Raw genomic sequence first — 24,893 nt, forward strand, 5'->3', positions numbered from 1 at the left:
TAACCTACACTGCTTCCCCAAAACTCGGCCTTAGGTTTAATGCTAATAATCTCCCTGAAATAATTACACTATTATCACACTGGGGGCCTGGTGGAAAGGGGGAGGGGTATGGGAGGAGAGGGAAGTAAAACTTTCTCTTTCTGAAACCCAATAAACCCCCACCACAAAATAGCCGAGTCCTTCCTGCTTGCTGCGGTATGCGTATGTCGTGCCCAGCAGCTCAGGTCGGCCTAGATGTGGCGGGGGGGGGGGATTTTCCGCACCCCCCCACGGCAAACTCTCTGCGTGCATGCCCACAGAGAGGGCTCTGAGTGCCACCTCTGGCACCCGTGCCATAGGTTCGCCACCACTGTCTTAAGAGAATTAGGGAACCCTCATTGCCTTCATGAATTGGGAGGTGGGAATTTTTTCCCCTCATGATCCCCCATCTTCACATCCAACTAATTAACAACCTTGACAGATCACTTCTTCATCAGCATTCTGTAGCAGAGACAATGTTCCATATCATATGGGAAGTGTAAAATTGCATTTCTGAGGAGTTTCTGATGTTAAGAAAAGCAAAATCAATCAGACCAATCAAAGAAAAATGCCCCCTCTTGGTCTTCAAGATGTTAAAAATGCTGCTATTCCACATGCATCTCAATCCTACCTATTCATTACTACTTCCCAGTTTTTAAAATATGATTCTTCTTAACTTCTAACTTCACAGCCCACAATGGTAAAATATGAAAAGCCTCATTTTTGGAACATCCTTATCCTTTGGAATTAGCAAACAACTATAGTACAGTTTGTGGCATACCTATACTTATTCCACAAAAACAGTCACAAAGAAAACCCACATAGATTTTTCAGGAAATATTTCAGTAAAGGAATATAGTATTTGAATCACTAGTCTTCCAAATGTTTTTCTTTAACAGGAATTATTTCCAACATTCTGGTGGATAATTTTTGATCACAAATGGCTGCAGGTGTTTTACCACTGAACTTCCATTTAAATTTCCTGTTCTGCATTGGGTCTTTTTACCGTTCAAATATTAATAATATGGCAGAGTCCAGTTTCAAAAACCACAATCCAGGGCAAACTGAGACTGCATGAACTTGCCATTTGCACTTTATGGATGGAATGAGATGTGTAACATTCATCTAATCTTTTTTAGTTTAGGGTGGATTGAAATACTATTTTTAGTAGCACTGGCTTATGAACATACCTTATAGGGATTCCATCCTCCAGGTGGGACTTGGAGATCCCCTGGAATGGTGTCTTTATCTCCAGACCATAGAGATAAGTTCCCCTGGAAAAACCAGATGCTTTGGAGGGTGGACTCTATGACCTCTGAGGTCCCTGTCCTCCCCAGGCTCCATCCCCAAATCTCTAGGAGTTTCCCAACCTGGTGGCTGGGTGGGGTAGGGTGAGGGGACTGGGTGGGAACCCTAGCCTTAGCTGAGTCACTTAACTGCCGTATCTAGTTCAATACTATATATTCTGATTGGCAACAGATCTTCAGGAGAATAAGCAGAGAAAGGCATTTCCTAACACGTTTAAATTAAAAATCCTGGGATTCCATGCAAAGCTTGTGCTTTTATCATCACAAGCTTTCTGAATGCGAAGCTTTCTATTACTGAACTATGTCCCTTCCTCTAAAGTGCATTCTTTCAAGGACAGCTCCCCCAAGCAGGTTTTTCATAAGTGAAGGTGGACCTTAGATGCTATTACCTTATGCTTTTAATGTTACTAGCGTAACGGAAACGAAGGGCAAAATGGTAGAATGTGTTCAATTATACGTTCCTGTGAGGTATAAAAATAAAAGGAACAACTGCTGCTTCTCAGGCTGGGTGTGTATATTGAACAAAAACTCTCTGTCTAATAAAGCGCAAAAAGAAAAGGCCATATTTTGCAGACTGAGGCATGATTAAAAGCAGAAATGTCTTTTAGACATTAAACAGTTAACAGTTCTTTTACTGTTCAACAAAAGCTGAAGCCAACTTGCCAGCAGAACCTGTTTGAAAGCCACACCTGGGTGGTCCTTGCTCTGAAAAGGGAAATAAGAAATTTCAGGTGAAATAAATTTCTCCAGACATTCCAATTGTTTTGGTCTGAAATGGCAAATTCTGATCTCTATCTTTCATAAAGATTATTTTCCACCCCATATTATGTGACTCATAGTGTGATCCTTAAGAAGAATTACACACATCTAAGCCCATCGAAGTCAATAGACTTAGAAAGATATGACTGTGTTTATGATTACACTGCTAGTATAGCAGAACATGTTCATACAGATCTAGATAAATGCTTTGAAGAAAGAAGTCACTTTAGATTAGGGACAATGACAGCTGTTTCTCATCACTATTAGTGGAGTTTGGTAATTATTTTTTGAAATGACTACATTTTATTTTCAAATGACAGCCTTAAAGGTTAGGCCGTTTCCTTACGAGCGAGGAAATGTAATGATGAAGCGGTAAAGAACACGCCATAGCGAGGCGTTAGCCTGTACTGGCCCGTAGTCGCGTGGCGCCCGTCAGCGGAAGCGGCAGTAGCGAAGGCGCCGTATTCAAGCGCTTTAGAAACCACTCTTTTTTTCCCCTGGCAGCGCGCCGGCCCTTTTCACGAACAGCCGCCAAAGAGCCGTGCTTCAAAATGGCGACTGCCAGGCTGGTAAGCTGGGTCACCTTTTCCCCACACACACCGTTACGTCCCTGGTGCTTTCCTGCATGGCCAAGCACCTTTCCCCAGGTTTCTATGCACTGGGACGGCAGTAGCTGGGAGGAGGCACTGACAGATGGGGGGCCAGGCCGGGACATCAGAACGATCCGTTGTCGCCAGCGCACCTGCGTGGGCATGGCGTCCGAACTGCCTGCCGCGGCTTCGCAAGTCTTGCCAGAAGCGCAACATGTGAGCGCCCGCTTCCATGGCGCTTCAATGCGAACCGTCACATTTCTCGCGATTTCTGAGGGCGCCCGCAGCTCCGTATAATATCGTGAGCAGCTTTTTTTAGGTATCGCGTGCGCAATTTGCGGCGTCATGGCATCATGCTGGCGTGCGGAAACGGCCTAAGTTAAACACTGGGTGAAAAACAGCAACACTTCAAAGTGCATTTCTATGGGAGAAAGACATTTGATAGATGTATGTATTAACAGCCACACCTGGAGTTGGACAGATTCTTGGACTAAAGGCAATATTTTGAAAACATTTATGTGGACAGTTTGGAAGTTTGCCTGCCTGAGGAACTTCCTGTATATGGAAGACTGAAGACAAATGTCTGAGCAGAAATTCGCACAATGAAGATGTATCTGGAAACAGGCACAGGAGTAAGCAGAACAATTATGTTGTTCTATGTCCTCTTTTTTGTTCTATATTCTCTTTCATTTTGACTGGATATATGAAAATTGCAATGAGGGAAGCTAAAAATACCTTTAAAAATTTAAAAAGTTGTCCCCAGGATATCATGTTTGGTATTGTAAAGTGTTACTTGCATACATGATAATAAATATTTATGAACTATGTATCCACTTATCTTTTGTTATGCAAAGAGTATTATATGACATTGTATGATTTATTATTCTCTCTTTATAAAGCTTTTAAAATCAGGGAGGATTAAATGAATGCAAATGTAAGGCTATATAGTCTTAGATTTAAATGTTCCTGTCCAAGCTAACATGCCTTTTCTGGGGTCCCCACCCTGCGTCAGACACGACACAGTCATATGTCTGTAGTTGGTTCTTCTCAATTCTCATTCATGAGGTGCCTGATTAGGATCAGGAGCACAATGTATGTGCAGTACTTCCTGGGAGTAGTTCAGACTTTTGGTACTATGAAAGGTCTGCAATGGGGCAGGTAGCATACAGGTTCAAATACCCATGGAGGAATAGCCCAGGAATCTAGCAATGAAATGAGAGAAGTAGGACAGGCTAAACAGTATAATTAATAGAACCAATATTTTGTGCAAGAATCTGGGAGTCCTATATTGACTATGTACTGTCCAGACAGTGAACTCACGGCTTTTAAAAAGTAATATTAGGATAAGTCCATTATATGTTGTGATGGAATGCACAGGAAATACGTGTTTAAAAAGTGCTTGTCTGTTTACAGTCAGAATGCGACATAGAAGCCTAGGAACAGGGAAGCCACCTGACTGGCTGTGATTACCCTGCATTCTGATTAGGGGAACTATTTGATGTCACAGAGAGGGAGGAGGATATTTTCTGGTGAAGAACAATCTGAAGGGCTTTTGGATTTTGAGGTTCCTTGTGTGAACAGCTATCGGCCTGTCCTAGGCCCCTTCCGCACACGCAAAATAATGCGTTTTCAAACCACTTTCACAACTGTAACTGTATCTTCTAGGAAACATCTTTATACCATCCAAGCTAACTGAAACTGAACTCACTCATTCAGCCTGAGCCTGAAAAAAGAAAAACTGATTCTCTGCCAAAGTGGACATTTTACACTAGGTCCAATTCTATGATTTCTAGTTTACATTTCGATTCACCCAGCTTGTACAGTGAAAATTCCATTGCAAATGGTCTTCAGATTTTCTAAATTAACTTCTGCTACTTTTTAATAGCATGCTGAATTTATGGTAAAGGGACTGCTACATCTTTAATCTAGCCATTGGTTGTTAAATGGACACTTCTGATGAGCACAACTCCTCTGGGGCTTCCTTGCCAGTCAGCACAACCACTTCTGTCCCACTTTCTCTAGTGTGGATATTGTCACAATCTCATCTGAAAATGTTTTTGGATATACTGTCAGCCCTTATAAGCAACACAAATGTTTTGTCACAATGTGTAACTCTTTCTCCCAAGATGAACAGAACAGGGAAAAGTTTAGTCTCTGCCCCTTCCATTTGCTTTTCCATTTGATATGAATTCTTTGTGATGCTAGGAGGGTTAATTCTTATTTTGTATTCACAAAATGTACAGACTCTTTGCTATCATTGCTCTGGCTGAAAAAAAGTACCTTCTGTCTGCACAGAGAAGACATGCACAAAAACCTATGCTTTTCTGAGGCCAGATTTTACAACAACCCTATCATCATCTCAAACTTATTTAAAAAGAAGCATCTTGCCTTGTATTTATGAAAGCCTCAAAAGCACTTTTAAAATATGGACAGGAAATGGGATCAATTGACAATTTTTTCTTAATGGCCCCAAACAAGCAGTTTCAAATCATTATTTCTATCACAGTTTTTTTTTGCTAGATGTCCACATACTTGTGCATCACCATTGTGGATCACAGAAGCTAAGCAAAACAGAGAAGATGCCCATACAGCCACTGAAATGTTACGAAGTGGGTGCTTTCCTTTAACAACTTCTGGGCTAGGAAAAGCTTGTACTCTGTAGGCATCAAAACCCTTGTTAATATTTTTTAAAAGTGAAGCTGCCAGGAATCAATTCTACCTTGTCTACAGACTCTACTTTTCGCGCCTATTTCAATAATGGTGGCGAAGAACCTTCCATAGAAAATGTCTGGGGTCTAACCCCCTACAGCCACAAGTCTGGGTTAAACCAGAAAGCACATCTATGTAATAACATAGGTGCAAAAGAAAGGGATGAGCTTGGTAAGTGTTCCAAATGCATGAGATTTCTCAAGCATTTCTTGGCACTGGTATTCAGAAGTTTACTGCCTCTGAATGTGGAAGTTCTGCACAGTTTCAGCACTCACAGGTTTTTCAAGAGCAAATAAAGAAAGTAGATTCTTAGGCTGATTCCGCATGGGCCAAAAACAGTGGTGTGAAAACGGTGTGAAAACAGTATAAACCCTTTTACACCATTTTAAACCCTTTTACACCGTTTTCACACTGCTGTTTTTGGCCCATGCGGAATCAGCCTCAGATTCTGTGTTTGTACCCACAGCAGTTTCTGGCCTTGGCTACCCAGGCTGATGAATGTTCACCATATATATTCAACCTTTGGGTCATCCAGGGGTTAGTTTGGGCTGCATCCTTAGCAATTAGAGGATGAATCTGCAGTGCTTGGAGTTTTTGTAGATACAAGTGTGAAATAGGCATTCAGAGGAAGAGATGGAAATTCAGGCTTGCTTGTACTGTGCCTCACTTGGGCAGGTTTGATATTAATCCAAATTGGCTATTATTTCTGGCAATGCTTGGGAGAAATGCAAAGGAATGAGTGGAGGGTAAATAAATGGCCTTAACTAAGTGACTGAGCTCTCTTTTTTAAATTGCAATGCATTTATAAAAAGGCTGCAAATAATGTCATTATGTAAAGGAAGAATGAGCAACAGGGACAGTTATGAGCTTTCCCCACAAATGCTGTGACAAAGCAATGTACCTGCTTCTATTTCCCTTAATTGTTAAGTTAATGGGAGATGCTTGAAGGTTGAACAATAGATCCTTCTGTCTCCCAGAATTAGACAGAAAAGGGAAAGAATTGCCAGAATTGGGCTGCTGGATGTAATGCCATAAAACATTCTCACAGCAGTAATAAAATATTTTGAAAGCATTTTAAGTCATATGACACTTAAAACACTTTTAAGTGTTGTAACAGTCATTAAAACATTTTGAAAGCATTTTGAAAATGTTGTCAAAATTATTTCTGCTGTGTGGCACGGTCCACTGCTGTGTTCAGATTTGTGAGTTGGGACAGGTTCTATAATGTGAACGTTACTTTGAGATGACCTGGTGCAAAAAATCATTCTTTGGTTGTAGTGGGGGAGAGTGGCCTTTGGTCATGGTGGGGGAGGTCGGCTGCCCATACTGGGGGAGGGAGGGTGCTAAACTCAGATTTTGCCACAGGCTCCATTTTTCCTAGCTACGCCTCATCAGAAGAGAATTAAAGTTACAGGGAGGAATATTATGTGAAAAGTGGAACTTTGGAAAAGAGATTACTGAGCAGAAACTACATCTGATGGGAAGAATATATAAAATCTTGTTGAAAGATGAAACAGAAATGGAACAGGTAAAGGTCTGCATTGTGAAATGGATGCAAAATCTTAAAGAACAGATAACTTTTCAACAATGGGAAACATTGTGGTCCAAAAATATTAAACATGCCGCGTGCCAAATGTTAAAAGAGAACTGGTATAAACTGCTTTACAGATGGTATATAACTCCTGAAGATATTAAGATGAGCAAACAGAGTGATGGTCTCTGTTGGAGATGTCAAGAAGAGGTTGGGTCTTACTTTCACATGTGATGGAATTGCAAAAAAATCAGGAAGTATTAGATAAAAAACATACGAAAATGCAAAAAATACATACACAAAATTTTTCCTTCACAGCTAAAACTATGCTATTAGGCATTTTGCCTAAAAAATCTTCCAAATAATCTTAATGAACTATGTTGGCACATATTAACAGCTGCAAAGGTAATGGTTGTATCCCGTTGGAAAACTGAAAGATCTAAACGCAGAACTCTGGGAAGACAAAGTTAGAGAATATGCTACAATGGCCAGATTAACAGAAATTTGTTCTCCTCTGAATCTTGGGCCCCTTCCGCATACGCAAAATAATGCGTTTTCAAACCACTTTCACAACTGTTTGCAAGTGGATTTTGCTATTCCACACAGCTTCAAAGAACACTGAAAGCAGTTTGAAAGTGCATTATTCTGCATGTGCCGAATGAGCCTTGGTTTCACCCCGAAGTATAGAATATTACCTGCGCATTTTCATAATCTAACAGCACCAGTTTTGAGACGTGAATTTATGCAAGCACAAATGAACATATTGCCCTTGGCTGACCTCAGAGGAAGATATTTAAAGATCCCATCAAAGGACAGATTATGCCGTTGCCCTAACAAGCAAAAAAAAACCACAGCACACATCTTGCTATACTGTACCCGGTACAACTACCTAAAAAGAGTCTTCATTGATTCCCACTTGAATACTGATAGCTTAAACTCTGATATGGACAAGACTTGCTATTTTTTAAATGATCACAGTCCAAGAAGAACCGAAGATGTGGCTAAGTTTCTAGCAAAAGGATTTTATCCCAGTGTTTTATAAAGTTTTAAATGTTTATACATGCCAATAAAGGTCACTTTATATTATAACAGAAATTTTAAACGGATGATCAAAACAAGAGTTTGATGAGAAATGGAAACTGTATTTTTTATTTGAGGCTGAATCGACTATGTAAGATTAATAATACCAGTAATAATAATTTGTTAATGATTAAAATATAAGTAACTGATTATTAGATGCTTATTGCTGTTTTGGAACTGAAGGTTAGAACGTAATGAATTTAAAAACTGTTCAATGTTCTCTCTAAATGATATTTGTGTTATAATTTTAAGATCCAATTTATTAGAATATATTTAACTTGCGGGTAACTATATTTCTTTTTTCCTTTCTCTTTTTCTAGATTTCCTTTTTATGTTTGTGAGTTATATATGAGAAAATTAATAAAAATATTATTTAAAAACTGCTTCTACCAGTGACTTCATGGCACCTTTAATGGATCCATACCATTATCAAGAACCAGCAGCCCTACATGAGCATCTTTTGGGGGGTGGGTGGGGGTGGGGAGGGTCCCTGCACTGCAGAGAACAAGGAATCTGTGTGTGGACTGGATCCACAGGAGCACTACCACAGAGGGAATAATTTCTGTCCATGTAGCATGACTTTCTTGCCTTCCCCTCCTGGTGTAAACCCAAATGCACCAAGATGGTTTTTTGGAGTTCCCAATCGCCCAGAAGCAGCATTTTCAGAGGCAAGGAATGGAGGGCTGTCAGAATGTCATGAACTGTGGGCAGAAATCTTTGTCTGCAGAAACACTTTGGTGGATCAAAGACTGTATGTGCATATGAGAACATCAATGGACCTCAGGTTTTGCATTCTCTAACCTTTCAAGACAGATCCCTGAAAACCTAAGGTTGGCAACACGACACATATGAAAAGATACCTATGCTACACATAAAACTATTGGTTTGATTTTGACTTGTCTTTGTGAAAAGATTTTAAATAATACCCCAAAATATAAAAATCACATTACTAGTGAAAGGAAGAGGCAAGTTGCCTTGTAACATTAATTCCTTGTTCTGTACTGTGAGACTGAGATTGAGAGCAGGAGCCCTAAACAAACTGCTTATCTGTACATTGAAACAAACATGCCATTCAGCTAGTATAGTGTAATTCCTTTCAGTGTCTCTTGAAATTAATTTCTTTTGAATTTAATTGGTTGAAATGTGATAGATTGTGTTCTCTAATGCAAGGGAATTTAAATGCACCAAAATTTGTTGCTAGTTGTGTTTTTGCTATTACCACAATAATTGCGTTCATTGTTCTCTTGAATTTGAATTGCAATTGTGCCAGATTTATAATACAATCCTAAACAGAGCTATACCCTGCCAAATCCATTGACTTCAATAGGCTTAGGAGGATACAATTCCATTTAGGATGGCACTGTTGGTGCATTTATCAAGATATCTAAAATGCCAAGTGTTCGGCAAAGGGACCATTGTTTTCACTTACGCCTACTTTCATAAATAGCACGTGACTTCTCATACAGCTCGTATGGGTCAGGTTTTCTTGGATCAAAGGCCTCTGTGGAATCAGGAAAAGAACTCCTGTGCAGGTTGGGTGGGAAGGGAATATTCTGTGGTATAGCTGGAGCAGATAAACTTGTCTGAGGACTCCCTTGATTCTCCCATCGTTCCATCATCTACAATAAATAGAACAAAAACAAGGAAACATCAGCAGGATCTTTTAAAATCATATTTCACTGCTGCACAGTGCCTAGAGGTAAATAACAACTACTAACATGTTTAGAGAGACAGACTAGGATCTCTAGAAGACCCAGGTTCAAATCTCCAATCTGCATGGAAGATTGCTAGGTGAGCTTGAGCTGCTCACTCTCAGGCCGTTTCCGCACAGTCACGATTGGGGTTGGGTCGGCGTACACGACGCCAACCCAACCCCCCATGCGAACGGTCCCAGAAACAATCGGGAAGACGGCACCACGGAGCGCCGTCGCCTGGTCGACCTACCGTTGCTGCGGCCATCCAGCGTGTCGCCGAGGCCTGGGGACATGCCCCCCTGCCCTGCACGATGCTCCGGCGTCGCAGGGCTGGGGAAGCGAGGTCGGAAAACGGCAGCTTCGCACCGCTCGGGAGGCACGAGGGCAGCGCGGCTGTGCAGCAGCTGCGCCCCCTGTGTGAACAGCTCTCTGGGGATGGCATTTTTGCCGTCCCCAGGGCGCTGTTAATGGCCCGTGCGGAAAGGGCCTTAGGCTACTCTACATCGGAGGGTTGTTGGCAAAATAAAATAAGAAAAGAGAATGATTTAAGTCACTTTGGGTTCATACTGGGGAGAAAGGTGGGGTACAAATGAATTAAACAAATAACCAATGCAAGAATCATAATTTGTATTTTTGAATTTGCCATTGTTTCATTATACACAACAACCCAGAGTTTTATATTTTCCACTTATTTGTGGCAGCTGCACCAATGAAATGTTAAAAATAAAGACATCTCTATGTTCTTATAAAAGAAAGATGTCTCTGTTCTCTAATTTGGAAGGGCAAGGGCTAAAATGAAATCAGTTTGACTTAGAAGTATCTGTGGCTTAGCTTCCAGATTGATTCCATGACCTAAATACACTGTAATGGAGAATCAGTCAACTGCTTCGATGGTGGAGCAGGGAGTCTGATCAGGGGTTTGCATTTAGTCTAAGCCACACAGAAGGAGAAGCCAGGAAGAACAGTGGCAGTAACATGGCTGATGGAGAGACAAGAGAAGCCATGGTTGTCAGAGCACATGGAGCTGATGCAAGCCAACAAGGAGAATGGGTAATTAGTTTAGCAGCCCCAAGAAAGAGAAAGACCAAAAACAGGAAGTAGCCAGCTGTTAGGTATTAAAAATCCTGCTGCCTCATGTCAGTGATGATGCCTTTATGGATGGGGCATGAGGAAGAGTATCCTTTCCCCTTGAGAACTGAGAACTAGGTAGCTATGCAACAAAGATTGAGAATGGCCTAGCAGATATACATGATCAGTGGCAGCCATCCTACTGTTGGGCCCAGCCGTGGGGATCCTCACTAAAATATGCCTATAGAGCAAGCAATGGAGACACTGAAGTTAACCAGAAGTTCTTTTGAATTATTTTGATATGTATACGTTATCCAAGATATTAAACAAAAAAATGAGAACTCTTTTTACCTTTTCTTTTATTTGAGTTTTTTTCTCAAATTGTCTGGGGTGCATATTTATTTATTTACCATTCTCATAATTGCCAGTTTGAGAATTTATTTATTTTAATAATATATGTCACTTTGCCAGTCTGCAATATTAAACTCATTTTTACTAAAAACCACCTAGTACACTATGCCAACTACTAGTTTGAAACAGACATGTGTTTAGGTCACTGGAAGATAAGTTACTAATTTTATCCCCTGTACTATTTTTATTATTTTCAATAGAATTGGAACTCATACATTTACCAGGAGAAAGACAGCTAAGCTTCAACTGCTCAGAATTATGTAGGTGATTCCTGGTTATTCAAAACTTGAGAAAACCTTGCAGGCATTTGCCTTGATGTCGCACTGAGAGAAAAGGCACCTCTGCTTGCCAAATAATTTTAATATCACATTATCTCACTTGGCTAATTTTCCTTGCATTGCAATTGCTCAGCAAAATTAGCTACACAAGGTAACGTGAGCTAAAAGCCTATAGTCTGGGAGCGTTTCTCTCTTTTTCAGCATGATGTGAAGGAAAACTCTTCCAGTTTTTGTCAGCAGAGGATTGTATGAAGGGCACTGTCAGAATTAGCCCAGCGAAGTCATGTGGGGAATATAACATATTCTCTTTTATGGAGAAAACAAGCATTCTTCCAAGCAGTAATCCAAACATAATTAAAAATGTATCTAATAGGAGAATATATTAATAGAAGATAAGCACAGAAGAGTACCTCATTAATCAGGCAAAAAGTGAGGGAAGCATTTTAGCTTTCCCATTCTCTTGACGAATGAACAAGAGAAGCTGATCAGGTGAACTGTTTGATGATTCTGGCTTTCATTGGTTATAACTCTTAAACAAGTCTGCCTTTTTCCTAGCTAGATAATGAATATCTGTGCTTGTGGCTTTGCCCAAGGCAATCAGGTTCTATTATAGTCCACTTGCCTTTGGCTATTTCTATAGAAAAATGCATTATGAATTATGCTGAGCTGACTGAAGAACACCAGAGGGATTATATGTCATGAAGAAATATTAATTAGTGAACTGTACTGCACTGAATTTTGAAGCATATAACCTACTGTATTGCTATGCCAAGAACAAAAAATGGAGCCAAATTTTACAGCACAATCCTAGACTTGTTGGTTTGGAGGTAACAACATTTGTCTTGATCTCTTCAAAAGTGAGGCAACTGGCTGCTGGAAATAAGTGCTAAGACTTTGTCATACCTTTTCTGGACAAGTTCATCAGATGCAAGCTTTGTTTTTCAGGCAGCCCCATCCAAAAGGGGGGGATCCATTTATGGGAGCAGCAAGGTTGCTGTGCTGGTGGATTTGCCCTCTCTGGGGAACTTGCCCCGGCAGAGGGGTGAAACTGCCACTTTGCTGCCGCTGCCACCCTTCCCAGTGATGGGACGTGGTGCCGGACTATACGCCAGCATCCCAGTGCTCCTGCCATACCAGGGATAGGTCAGGGGTGGAGTCTACATTGGTCAGATCCCTCCCAACCATTCCCTCCCTCCCAGATATTAGTAGTACTGTATTAGTAGTACCTCTCGGCCATTCGGCATGTTGTGCTGGCAGTTGGCAAATCAGTTTTACACAACCATTTTGGGCAGTGTAAGTCTGTTAAGGCCGAAGGGGGCTTTTGGTTGCAAGGGAGGCTTCACAAGTGTCACTGGGAAGCCTCTTTGGTAGTGGGGGAGTGGTGCAGTCACAATTGTTGCACTGTGGCCAGCCATTTGAGTCTTAGATGGGGCTGAGAATATTTTATAAATCCCCCCACCTAATCAATTTTTATGACTCGTTTTCTGGGTCATTATGAATTTTTAGAATTTTTAAATTGTGGTTATAAACTGCTTTAGAGACCTGAGTTAGATGGAAAGGTAGGATATAAATGTTTTAAGATAAATAAGCACTGTTAAATTCAACATCATTTACTTCTGAGGGAATGTATTTTAGGTTGGAGTTTGGTGCATGCTTGCTTGGAATGAAGATGCAATGAAGAAATGAATATCTTATAAAAGTAAAATTTACTGTTTGATCATACATATACTTTAAGTTCCATTCATTTCAATAGGAAAAAGTTAAGCATGTAATTAATTATGAAAATCAAGGAAACATAAAAGTGCTTAGCTTTAGCAGGATCATGCCCTAGGGATGCCACTTACCTCCTGGGATGGGAGACCCCCCACCCCCCACCCAGTTCCTGTTGTCTACTTCCACTCTGGCTGGTAGGTTAAAAAATGCTATTGGCATAACAGTGTTACATCACTTCTGAAGAAAACCTGGAAGTGACATCACTCTGCTCTAGAAATCACTGAAAACTCTATGGAAGTGATGTAATGCTGTTCACCAGTGGCTCCCATGTCCTTGGCTCCCCAGATTCCCGCCCGTTGCCCCTGCTGACTGGCAGCCCTATCATGCCCTCACATTCTAACAAGGAATTTTAAAAAACTTACAGGCTTTGGAGTCTTCCAGGGTGAAAAGAACCCTAAAACAAAAGTGGGAAAAGCTTATCAGTGCATCTGTGTTTAATTGATATGTTCAGATTGGCCAACATAAATCTTTTTTTCCTGTTAGTTCAAATGTGTATTTTTTTTGTGGTATTTACATGAGAATCTCACACATATTAAGGGATGATGATTGCATCTAGAAGAATATTAGCGCTGCTGGACAAAAGCATAAAATTTTTGGTTGTCAGAATTTTTGTTCAGTAAAGTAACAAATGCATTTCCCATAATCCTTCACTACAGCAGGTCAGGTATAAATTGTCCTTTTGATGACTCCAATAGATCATCAGACAGTGAAAGTTAGCAGAATGATTGCCACATATTTTTACTGGACCATATAACTGATCTAAAAATACCTACCAAAACAGCACTTAACACAGAAAGCAACTGTTCTATATCATGAATGGCTACATTAAATTAAAGGCACGTTGCCTAATTGTTTCTCCACTGTTGGAAGTTGGAGAGGAAAGGGATAAAGGGATTGTATGAATGAGCATCAAGCTCCTACTATGCATTTTCATCTTGCAGCAAACAATGATTTGGCATTTAGACTGACGCAAATGAGTTGGCAAGGGTTAGGGCTGCCAACTCCAGGTTGAGATGTTCCTGAAAATTTGGGGTGGACCCTGAGAAGTATGGAGTTTGGAAAGAGGAGGGACCACAGTTGGTTACAATGCCATAGAAGTCAGCTCCCAAAGGAACCATTTCCTCCATGGGAAGTGATCTCTGTCATCTGGATATCAGTTGTAATATCAGGAGATCTCCAAGTCCCACCTGGAGGTTGGCAGCCCTAGCAATGATTCACTTCTACATTTTGCTCCTGCCCATTAATTTGATTCTATGAAATACTGCCTTGATCTTCTTTCTTTCTAGTTCTTTCTAGTGCAAAAGAACAATAGTAAATAAAATTTTAAAAAATGCAACTAAAACATGGTTGTCTGAAAACAGTGTTTTTTGAAATTCATCACTCTTTATCCAACAAATATTATTTGGTCAAAGATAGTAATTTTAACTTCTACTGTAAAGGTAGAATTCAGAAAATGTTTCTTGCCTTCTTACACCTACAATGATATTAGTATTTAGGGACCAAGAGCGCTGGTCAAAGGGGCTATTTATGTCCAGTGACATTTCTTTTGTAGGTAGGAAATACTTGCAATCAAAAAAGAAGTCAAAGCTTTATAGTTCAACTCTGCAGCCATTGCTAAAATAGTATTCACCTCTATTTTAAAGAAAAAAAGAAGACAAGCATACAATTTTCCTCTTTTCCACATTTTCACTTGAAATTTGAACGTCAAAACACTAACTTTCTACTCCCACTTTTATTTCCTGCATAAAATATTCTGAAAGATATATTTTATAATCCTCCCAACTATGACCAAAACCTGCTGACAGCCAGTAGAATTACAGATAAGTAGATCAGAACCATTCGCAGGACTGCACTGAATGTTTTTATTTCATGTAAGATCTATTTACTACCTTTTCTCAAAAATTAATGTGGAAGTCAATGAAGTTAAACAATTAAAAACAATCACTAACAATAATATTCAATTTGATGGCAACAAATCAACATGGAATCCACTACAATTAATAAGCAGTACCCAGTTTTTCAAAGATTATCCCTGTCTTCTCTGAAAGTACAACTACGTAAAACAATGTTCCTTGTCACCTGAAGGAAATAAGGGAGCCAGAAAAACGAAAGCCTAGGACCAATTAAAAAACACTCTACCCCTAGTCTCCATCCACCTGCTAGCAGGGAATGCTCAGGCACAATGTGCCTGCTGATGTTGGTAGTGTGCCAGAAAAATTCTGTTGCATTATGCCTCAGAAACAATTTAAAATAGGGTGTCGTTCTTTAGAAAAAGGCATCAGGTTTTACTTCTACTGACCTGTCTATCATCAGTGACAGACAGCTTTGAGGCTGGGGGCAAGATTAAGGTTACTCATACCATAGTAATTCCCAATACTATGGATGGGTATGAAAGATGGACAGTGAATCTTACATGCCCATTGAGCTCTCCCCTGTACCTAACTGTGCCTTTCCAAGGCACCATGCCCAAATCTGTAGGAATTTCTCCAGCCATGGATGACAACCCTGAATTTGGAAGAACGTTTCCAACACAAAACCCTAACAGCATTTGTTGTTTGAAGATCTAAGACTATTTTGACAAAGATTTTGGGGGTAACAATACCGTTTTAAAATCACTTCATAATTCTTTTTCCATTTTAAAAATTATAATCTAAGACAACTAAAAACATGTCAGACCAGTCATGCTACAAAGAAAAAGTAGGAAATAGTATCACCCTTTATCCCCCATAAAATTACCTTAAACCCCTAAAGTGACATTTGAAAGAATAAGTAAACACCAAAATAAAAGATTAAAAAATAAACAGCTATTCTTAATCTTCCCCCCACATGACGCCGACCCACATGACGCCGACTCAACCCCCCCGGGACTGTTCGCTCCAGAGTCGCAGGACAGGGGGGGCGTGTCCCCAGGCCTCAGCAACGCACCGGACAGTCGCAGGGAAGGTAAGTCGATTGGGAAAGGGGGGAGGGATGGCGCCTTCCAGCTGCTGCCATTCGCACGGCAGTGGTTGGAAGCCGCTGTTTCCCAAAAACCTCGCTCAGGGAGCGAGGTTGGGAAACAGTGGCTTCACACTGCTCGGGAGGAGTGAGGGTAGCACGGCTGTGAAGCAGTTGTCCCCCATGCGAACAGCTCCCTGGGGATGGCGTTTTTGCCGTCCCCAGGGCACTGTATTTGGCCCGTGCGGAAAGGGCCAAAGAGTTTTCTTGTGATCTGGACAACTGTGATTTTTTTGGTAAATTCCATTAAAGATAACGCCCAAGCCCTCTGGTAGTAGCCACCTGAAACAAATTCCTTAATTTTTCAAGGAATCTGTAAGAAATTTGTATTCTTTTAGCTTCTTTAGTCTCTCTTAGCAGCCCCCTCATTATAATCAATCAGCCTTCATATTGCATTTTTTGACTGTAGTGCTCGGATAGAATTTCTTCTTTGAAAGATCTTGTCAGATATATTACCCAATCCTCAGGCAATTTTTTTTCTTAACCGCCACTGACCTGACTTGATATTTTTTATCCACTGTAGTTTCAGTTTAACTGGTAAAGACATAAATCTTGAGAGTTCTGGGATAAAATCTTTTTTAAGGTCTTCCCTAACCTTCTCCAGCATGGTCCTAATTCTTAATGTGCATTCTTTTTGCTGTAATTCCAGACAGAGTAATTTCTCAGCTTGCTGGTGGATTTCTTTCTGGGGTACTCTCTCTAAGGCCTTTCATAGCCTTTCATAGTCTTTCATAAGGCCTTTCATAGTCTTGTCACTTTTTTCAGGTCAGAGATTAATCCTTTAATATATTTTCTAATTTCTTTAATTTACCCAATCATTGTGTCAATATGATCCATTTTTTTGCTTTATCTCCATCAAATCTTTCTGTATGTAATTGAGCTCCACCTTCTGCATTGGATTCCCTTGGATGTCAGATGCTGCTCTATTCCATGCTTTACAAATAATTTTGTCTTATTTATATAATTTTATTGTTTTAAAATCATTGATACAGTTCTGTAATTTATTATTCCACCACAGTTCTATAATTTATTATTCTACCACTAGTTGTCCTTCTTGGTCTTCTTATTGTAGTCAACTTTTGTTGTGTTCTGTTTTCTGCTGCCTCCCTCCTCCTCTCTGTCCTTTAACAAATATCACAGTTCCCATTCATCAATAACACTTTCTTTACAAGATGAGATTTATATCAATTGCTGCCTTTTTAGACACATACAGCTTTTCAGATTGCAAATCGATAGAGCAGTCCTTTATTTCAGTTTCAGAGCCTTTCATTTTCAAATTGTGATTGCTTAATGATATTATTCAGTTCATTTGAATGGCTTAAAAACTGAAAGTTACTTATTTTTTAGTTGAAAAAGTCCTTGCTCCTGAGACACAAGGTTTCTGACAAAATGCCACTTTAGTTTTCATTTCTTCTCTTCACTGATCACTGGAGGTTCCATATAACTAGTGCTTCAACCCGAAGTCTGCCTCATTTCTTGTCTCGCTGCCGGGTTGATGATGTTAATCAGCATGCTTCAGTGGATGAGTGGGTTGTGAATACTGGCACTGTCTCAATGTCCTGTCCTTCAAACTCACTACATGAACCTAAGTGCTGACCTCTACAGCTCTGTTAATGAACAGAACTGCATTTTCGCCTTAAAGAAACAATCTAGATGAAAATAAAGAGCAAGTCTGTCTCTCTTCTCGGAAGAGGTGCTGCCATGGTGCTGCCATGGTCAGAAGTCTCTTTTATTCATTATTCTAGGATAGAGAGTATGTGTAAGTGCCGTTAAATCACTTCCAACTTATGGCAGCCCAATGGATTAATGGCCTCCAAAACATCCTATCATTAACAGCATTGCTCAGGTCTTTCAAACTGAAGGTCATGGCTTCTTTTATTACATCAATCCATCTCATGTTGAGTCTTTCTCTTTTCTTGCTGTCTTCAACTATTCCTAGCATTATTGTCTTTACTAGTGATTCTTGCTTTCTCATAATGTGACCAAAGTATGATAGCCACAGTTTAGCCATTTTAGCTTCAAGTGAGAGTTTGACTTGATCTAGGCTTGACTTGATATTGAACTTATTTGTCTTTTTGTCTGTCCATGGTATCTTTAAAATTTTCCTCTGCATTCCAAGTAAGGCTCATTCCGCACACGCAGAATAATGCACTTTCAAGCTGCTTTCAGGGCTCTTTGAAGCTGTGCGGAATGGCAAAAACAGTTGTGAAAGCAGATTGAAAGTGCATTATTTTGCGTGTGCGGAATGAGCCTAAGTTTTCTTTCTGTCAGCTTTCTTCATCTTCTTGGTCACCGGTATCTCATTCTTTCACTTAGGAATCATTTCTAGCTCCCTTGCGGCTGCTTTCCCAGTCTCAGTCTCTTTCTGATGTCTTGATGCAGTTTCCCTTAACAATTTCAGTTTCTTCGATAGCAGCCTTAAAGATGTGCAACTCCCCGTACCCATTACTTCTGTTTTCTTGATATTCAGCTGTAATCCTTCTGGCACTTTCTGCTTTAACTGCTATCAGGAGTTCTTTCAAGTTTCCGCTATCTTCTGCTAGTAATGTGATGTCATCTGCATATCTTAAATTGTTACTGTTCCTTCCACCAATTTTCAATCCATTTTCATCTAAATCTAATCCAGCTGCATATAGCTTGGATAAGGAGATAAAATACATTCTTGTCTTTGTCAACTGGAAATCATTTTGTTTCTCCATATTCTGTTCTACCAGTAGTCTTTTTTCTGTAATACAGATTGTACATCAAAATAATCAGAAGTTTTGGCACATCCATTTTCTTGAAAACAAACCATGACTTTTCATGATCAACAAAGTCAAATGTTTTGCTGCATTTGATAGAACAAGATGAGTTTCTTCTGAAATTCTCTTGCATGCTACAGTAACCAGTATAAATTTGCAATATAACCTCTAGTGCCTCTTCCTTTTTTGAATCCAGCTTGAGCATCTGACCTTTCTTATTCCATATAGTGTAACAGTCTTTGTTGTAAGGTTTTGAGCATCACTTTATTCACGTGAAAAATTAATGTGATGGTCTGACAGCTGCTGCAGTTTTTGACATCTCCTTTTTTGGAAACTGGAACATAGATTGAATATTTCCAGTTTGTGAGCCATTGTTTTGTTTTCTATATTTGCTGACATATTCTTGTTAAGATTTTGATTCACTCTGTTCCTTTGGCATGAAATAGCTCTATACCTGGGTGATTTGTTTCTCCAAATTGCTTTCAGTGCAGCTTTCAATTCACTTTCTAAAACTGCAGGTTCTTTTTCAAAAGATTTTTCTTCGATGGGATCCATTATCCTTTCATCTCTTCTGTATAGTGCTTCAGTGTATTGTTGCTATCTTTTCTTTATTTGGTTCAGTTCCTTTTATTTGATTCTGTTTGAGCTTTGATCTCGCAGAAGGCCTAATAGTGCCTAACATTTCCCTTTTATTTCTTGGATCTTGTGGGAAAAAAATCTCTTCCTTTTTTGTGGCTTTTTTCTATTTATTTGCACTGGTTATTATAATTGTTCTCTTTATTTGTACCAGTTGCTGGAATGCTGCATTAATACTTTCAGTTCAATTTGTGACCTTTTAATTTTGCTTCACATTTACCTTCAACAACGTTAAGAGTTTAATCCATCATCCATTGAGACTTTGCATTTCTTTTGGCTATAGGAATAGCCTTTGCACATTCCTTTTGATAATATCTCTGGTTCCAATCCAAAGTTCTTCTAGTTTATTCTCACTTGAACTTAGTAATGGAAAATATTCTTTACATGACGATTAAACTCTCCAGGAATGTTTTTAGATTGTATTTTAGTGTTATGAATGTTTAGATGTTTTTCTTCAGCTTCATTCTAATTTACAATTCATAGCCAGTACCATAATCAGGTCCTGGTTTTGTTTTAGGAGAGAACATAGAACTTCTCCATCTTCTGCTTCAAATTATGTAATCTATTTGGTTTCTCTGTTTGGCCATCTGGTGTTATTCACACACACAATCACAATCATTTGCTCTGTTGCATGAAACATAAACTCACAATGAACAAATTGTTGTCTTCACAGAATTGTATGAGTTGCTCTCCTGCTTCATTTAATGCTCTTAGCTCAAATCTTCCAAAAATATTTTATTCTACTTTGTTTCCTCCTTTTGCATTTCACTGACCTGTAATTTTCAGCACATCTTGTTTAGATGTGTGATCAATTTCTGTCTCATCACCATCGGTAGTGGGGACATAAACTTGAATGATGGTTATGTTGATAGGTTTTCCATAAACTCTGATTGATATTTTTGGATCAGGCTTTATATTATAATCCTTGGCTGTTGGGCTACATCTTGCCTCACTATGAAAGCAACTACATTTATTTTGTGTGCGTCAATTCAAATTCTCTTTTACATAATTTTGGAATACATATACACAATAGAATTTTAGTTAACATCCTTAAAGAGTGTTAGTTCTCCACTCAGCTAATTGTACCATTAACACAGGTCAGGGGAATGAGTAAATTCCTCCAGCTCTATCCCAGCTGGGATTTGTTCTTTCTTTACTCTTGGGATTTTGCTCCAACAATCTTCTGTTGAATTTTGTGTAACTCCAAAGAGTGGAAATGAAGGAGTAAAGAGGGATTCTTCCTTTCCATTTCTAAAGTATACATGGAGAGTATAGACAGTCTCAATCCACCCCCATGGGTACACACTCCCTATTCTCTCATTTAAGGAGTCTCAAAGTGGCTTACAAACTTCTCCCCTTCCTCTCCCTACAACATACTTTGTGAGGTAGGTGGAGTTGAGAGAGTTCAGAGGGAACAGAGAGAACTGTGACTAGGTCACCCAGCAGGCTTAATGAGTAGAAGCAAGGAAACAAATCCAGATAACTCTATAACTTGTTTCTAGATAACAAGGAGTTAATGTATTGGATGTGGCTACTGCAGATTCCACTGTCATACTGAATTGTGTTATTGTATAGTTTCAGCAGCAGCAATTGTTTACTTAATAACCCTTTGTTGACATAAATGAAAAGACTAGATATGAATTTCAATCAAACCCCTTTTCTCAAAGCATTTGTACTAAGAAGCAGTCAGTACTTTTGCTTACATGGAGGCACAGCCGTCACCATGTGGAAAATAGTTGTTATCAAGAAAATCCAGGGGCTTTATGTCTCCCAGCAGGAATTTGGCTGTCAGAAAAGGTCAGATGCTGACATGGAAATGATGTGTTTATTTCCATTGAAATGAACAGACTGCTATCTATTTTACAGGTCTTCCTATGGCTCTCTGAATTGCCCTTCAATGAGCATGTTCAAGAAATTTTCTGTAGCTCTTAAAAAACCAACTGCCTCTAAGGAATGTGAGTGTGAAATAGGTCCTTGTTGAACAGATTTGTGTTCAGTTCAGAACAGACTAAAATTTGCGCCATTGTATAGTCACTACAGTAATTGCACTGAAGCCCCACAAAGTTGAAAGCCTATGGCAAATAAACGAAGAAGCTTGCATCCAGCCAACATTTCATCTTTGACCCTAAGAGAGATGGCTTATAATGTTTACTGTCAGCATTCTGGAGGGCCCAGAAAAGGGTGCCAAGACTTTGTTTTGCTCTTGACTCCAAGTTACCTCTCTGAAAAACACAGTGGAAGGCTACCCCTCTCTCTACCTTGAAACCCTGCTTAAAATCCACCAGTTCTTTGCAGACTTTTCCCTACCCACCTTAATCTCAGTCCCCACTGTAACCAAGCTTTATCCAAGTAATCTTCAAATGTGGTCCCCATAGTGCAATGGCACTCTCCAATGTGTTTCCTGATGCACACTTCTTCCCTAAAACAGAAGAACCCAGGAGAATCACCTTCCTGTCTGCAGGGAACATCTGTCTAAATATAGCAGCCTATGCCAAAGGGGGATGCTTGGCTTGAACCATCCTAACATTTTATAGAACCCTCCAGGATTCTGTAACTGGATAAAAACATTTTGTTGTGATATTCACTATCAGTTCTCAAAATCTTAAACAGTGCCTGCATATTCAGCAAGTCTGAGGATCTTTTATTTCTCTCCCTCTGTTGGTTCTCTCAAATCTTTGATTGTAAACTCCTGAGGGACAGGGTTCTTTTTGTTTTGTTTTTGTTTTGCGTATGCATGGTGCTGCATTAATCATTTATCACAATCCAACTTACAATCTCTAACCAACTTGTGAACTGGTAAATAAAGTGAAATGAAGCCAGTTCTGACAGCGGAATCCTAGAGAGTTCTTTCAGGATAGAAAGCCAGAGTGTGACAGGTGCTGTCAGATGTGAACTCCATGCGTATATGTGATAGAAATGAACAGGCAAAGTTTTAAGAGACTCCTGAAAGGAATGGAACTTGCTCATCAGACTCTTTTCCTCCTTTGACTCCATCTGCTATCAGCACCGATGCTTCCGCAGCTTCCATTACTTCTCATAGAAAATGTTTCAGTCTCTAGGTATGTAATCTCTACACAAGATATTCTAAGATTAAACTATTCTGAAAACAAAGACATGGTTGTGGAGGCAGATGCTAGATAATTATCCATGACAATTCAATCTCCCCACAGTTCACTTTGCAAAATGCACTTGTGTCTCAAGACATTTTCAGGAAGCAACTGAAGACACTAACATTGTATAGAATGAAACATTTTCATGCAGAATAGTGTTATGGTGAAGAATGGTATGGCCCACTGCTCAAATTTGTCCAAAAAGACACAAATAGCATAGCCACCAACGTGACATTTATTTGTTTGTTTGTTTATGACTCACACTGAGCGCTGCCAAGCCTCCCATTACAGCAGGAGGCTTCCTATAAACCACTGCCATTTTCATCACTGCTCTGGACTGCTTGGAGCAGTAACAGGACAATGATTAAAAGCAAAACGATGCAAGTAATGTCAGTTGTACCATAGAGTTTCCAGAAATTCCTAGAGTTACCCATAATCCATTTAATGACACTGCTGACATCACTGTCACATGCATGCATGTCCCTGCCCCTCAAACCTCCCACAGGTTGTCAGGCTTAACCTGGAAATGTTACTCATACGTTACATGAGATAACAATGACCGTGTTGTGCAGTTGTAAGAGACAAAATACAGAGAATGAAGGGGGGAAATATGAGGAAGATGCCTGTGGAACAGAGTCTACATAGCACACCTCAGAACATCTTAAACCATGGGATGGAAAAAGAAAAGGTATAAGCATTTCATCATTTCAGGTTCCATTTCAGCAGAAGTACTTTGCAGATAGTTACAAAGCCTGCCAATCTGATGTTTTACTCATTTGTACCAAAATAATAAATTTTTGATCTATTTTGTTTCTATTTAAATGCACATACCTTTGCAACAGTGAATAGAAGATGAGGAGGAGTTTGCATTTATAACTCTCCTGTAAGGTGTCTCAAAGTGGCTTACAAATGCCTTCCTTTTCTCTCCCCTCAACAGACACCTTGTGAGGTAGATGGGGCTGAAAGAGTTCGAAGCAGGCTTCAAGTGCAGGAGCAGGGAAACAAACCCAGTTCACCAGAGAAGAGTCCACTGCTCATATGGAGGTGTGGGGAATCAAACCCAGTTCTCCATATTAGACTATGCCACTCTTAACCACGACATAACGCTGAGGAATGCAAGGAAATGCTGATTTAAAAACTAACCAAATAACCCTCTCCCCAATCCCTTCTTGCTCTGAACAAGGCATTTTCTAACCCAAGAGCATGTATTCACTGATATCTAACTTGTCAAATAGTCCTTCAGGCCCAAACTCCTTGTCCTTTGCCTCAAGGCTTCAGTCATAGGTCGTTTCTGCACAGCCACGCTCGGGGGTGCATCAGCGTATACAACGCTGATGCACCCCCCTGGGACTGTTCGCATGAATGGTCCTGGTAGGGGCAGGGAAGATGGCACAGCGCTGCGCCATCACCCGAACGATGTATCTTCCCTCCAACCTTCTGGGGTGTCGCCCAGGCCAGGGGACACACTCCCCTGCCCTGCGCGACAGCTCTGGAGTCGCAGGGCAGGAGGGGCGTGTCCCCAGGCCTGGGCGACGCGCTGGAAGGTCGGAGGGAAGGTAAGTCGTTTGGGAAGGGGGGACGGCACCTTCCAGCCGCTGCCATTCGCATGGCAGTGGCTGGAAACCACTGTTTCCAGAAAACCTTGCTCGGGGAGTGAGGTTGGGAAACAGCAGCTTCGCGCCACTGGGGGGGGAGTGAGGGCGGCGCTGCTGCGATGCAGCAGCACCCCCCATGCAAACAGCTCCCTAGGGATGGCATTTTTGCCGTCCCTAGGGTGCTGCTATTGGCCTGTGCAGAAAGGGCTATAGCCTCAACATAAAAGATGACATTATACATTCTGAGATCATAAAAAGAATTGGGGGAGGGGGGAGATCTGGTAGGTCAGTGTTAAACTCAAATCCTGTAGATATGTTTCTTAGATCTGGCTATTAAATGTTGGATGCAACTCCTAGATATCATAGTCTGATCACAGAAGACAAACAATGGAATTATGGACAGTTGTTAAGTCAAAGGCTGTTCTAAAAACACATTCAGTGACTGATATTGCATACAAATGAGCAGAGCTGAAATGACTCTACAAATGGTTTTCCTTCAATATCAAAATATAATACCTAAAGCAGCCAGCTGGGTTTCCTTAGTGGAACAGAGGCTTGTGAGAGACCAGAAAGGTTCAAGTGGTGTTCAAACTACA

General features: G+C 40.2%; 1 protein-coding gene across 9 annotated transcripts in view; it reads right to left on the reverse strand.

Annotated features, from left to right (window-relative positions):
* Positions 1–24,893, reverse strand: part of MAGI2 (membrane associated guanylate kinase, WW and PDZ domain containing 2) — a 251,122-nt gene that overhangs the window by 75,399 nt on the left and 150,830 nt on the right. For 8 of the 9 annotated variants that reach the window (XM_048499934.1, XM_048499933.1, XM_048499931.1 and 5 more), the window contains 2 exons: positions 13,581–13,612; positions 9,424–9,613 (listed from right to left, as the gene is read on the reverse strand). In XM_048499934.1, the coding sequence (XP_048355891.1) occupies positions 9,424–9,613; positions 13,581–13,612 (222 nt within the window). The remainder of the gene's footprint in view (positions 1–9,423; positions 9,614–13,580; positions 13,613–24,893) is intronic. The other variant, XM_048499932.1, reaches the window with a different exon arrangement.

Source organism: Sphaerodactylus townsendi, linkage group LG06, assembly GCF_021028975.2.
Source record: "Sphaerodactylus townsendi isolate TG3544 linkage group LG06, MPM_Stown_v2.3, whole genome shotgun sequence".
Classification (NCBI taxonomy): Eukaryota; Metazoa; Chordata; class Lepidosauria; order Squamata; family Sphaerodactylidae; genus Sphaerodactylus; species Sphaerodactylus townsendi.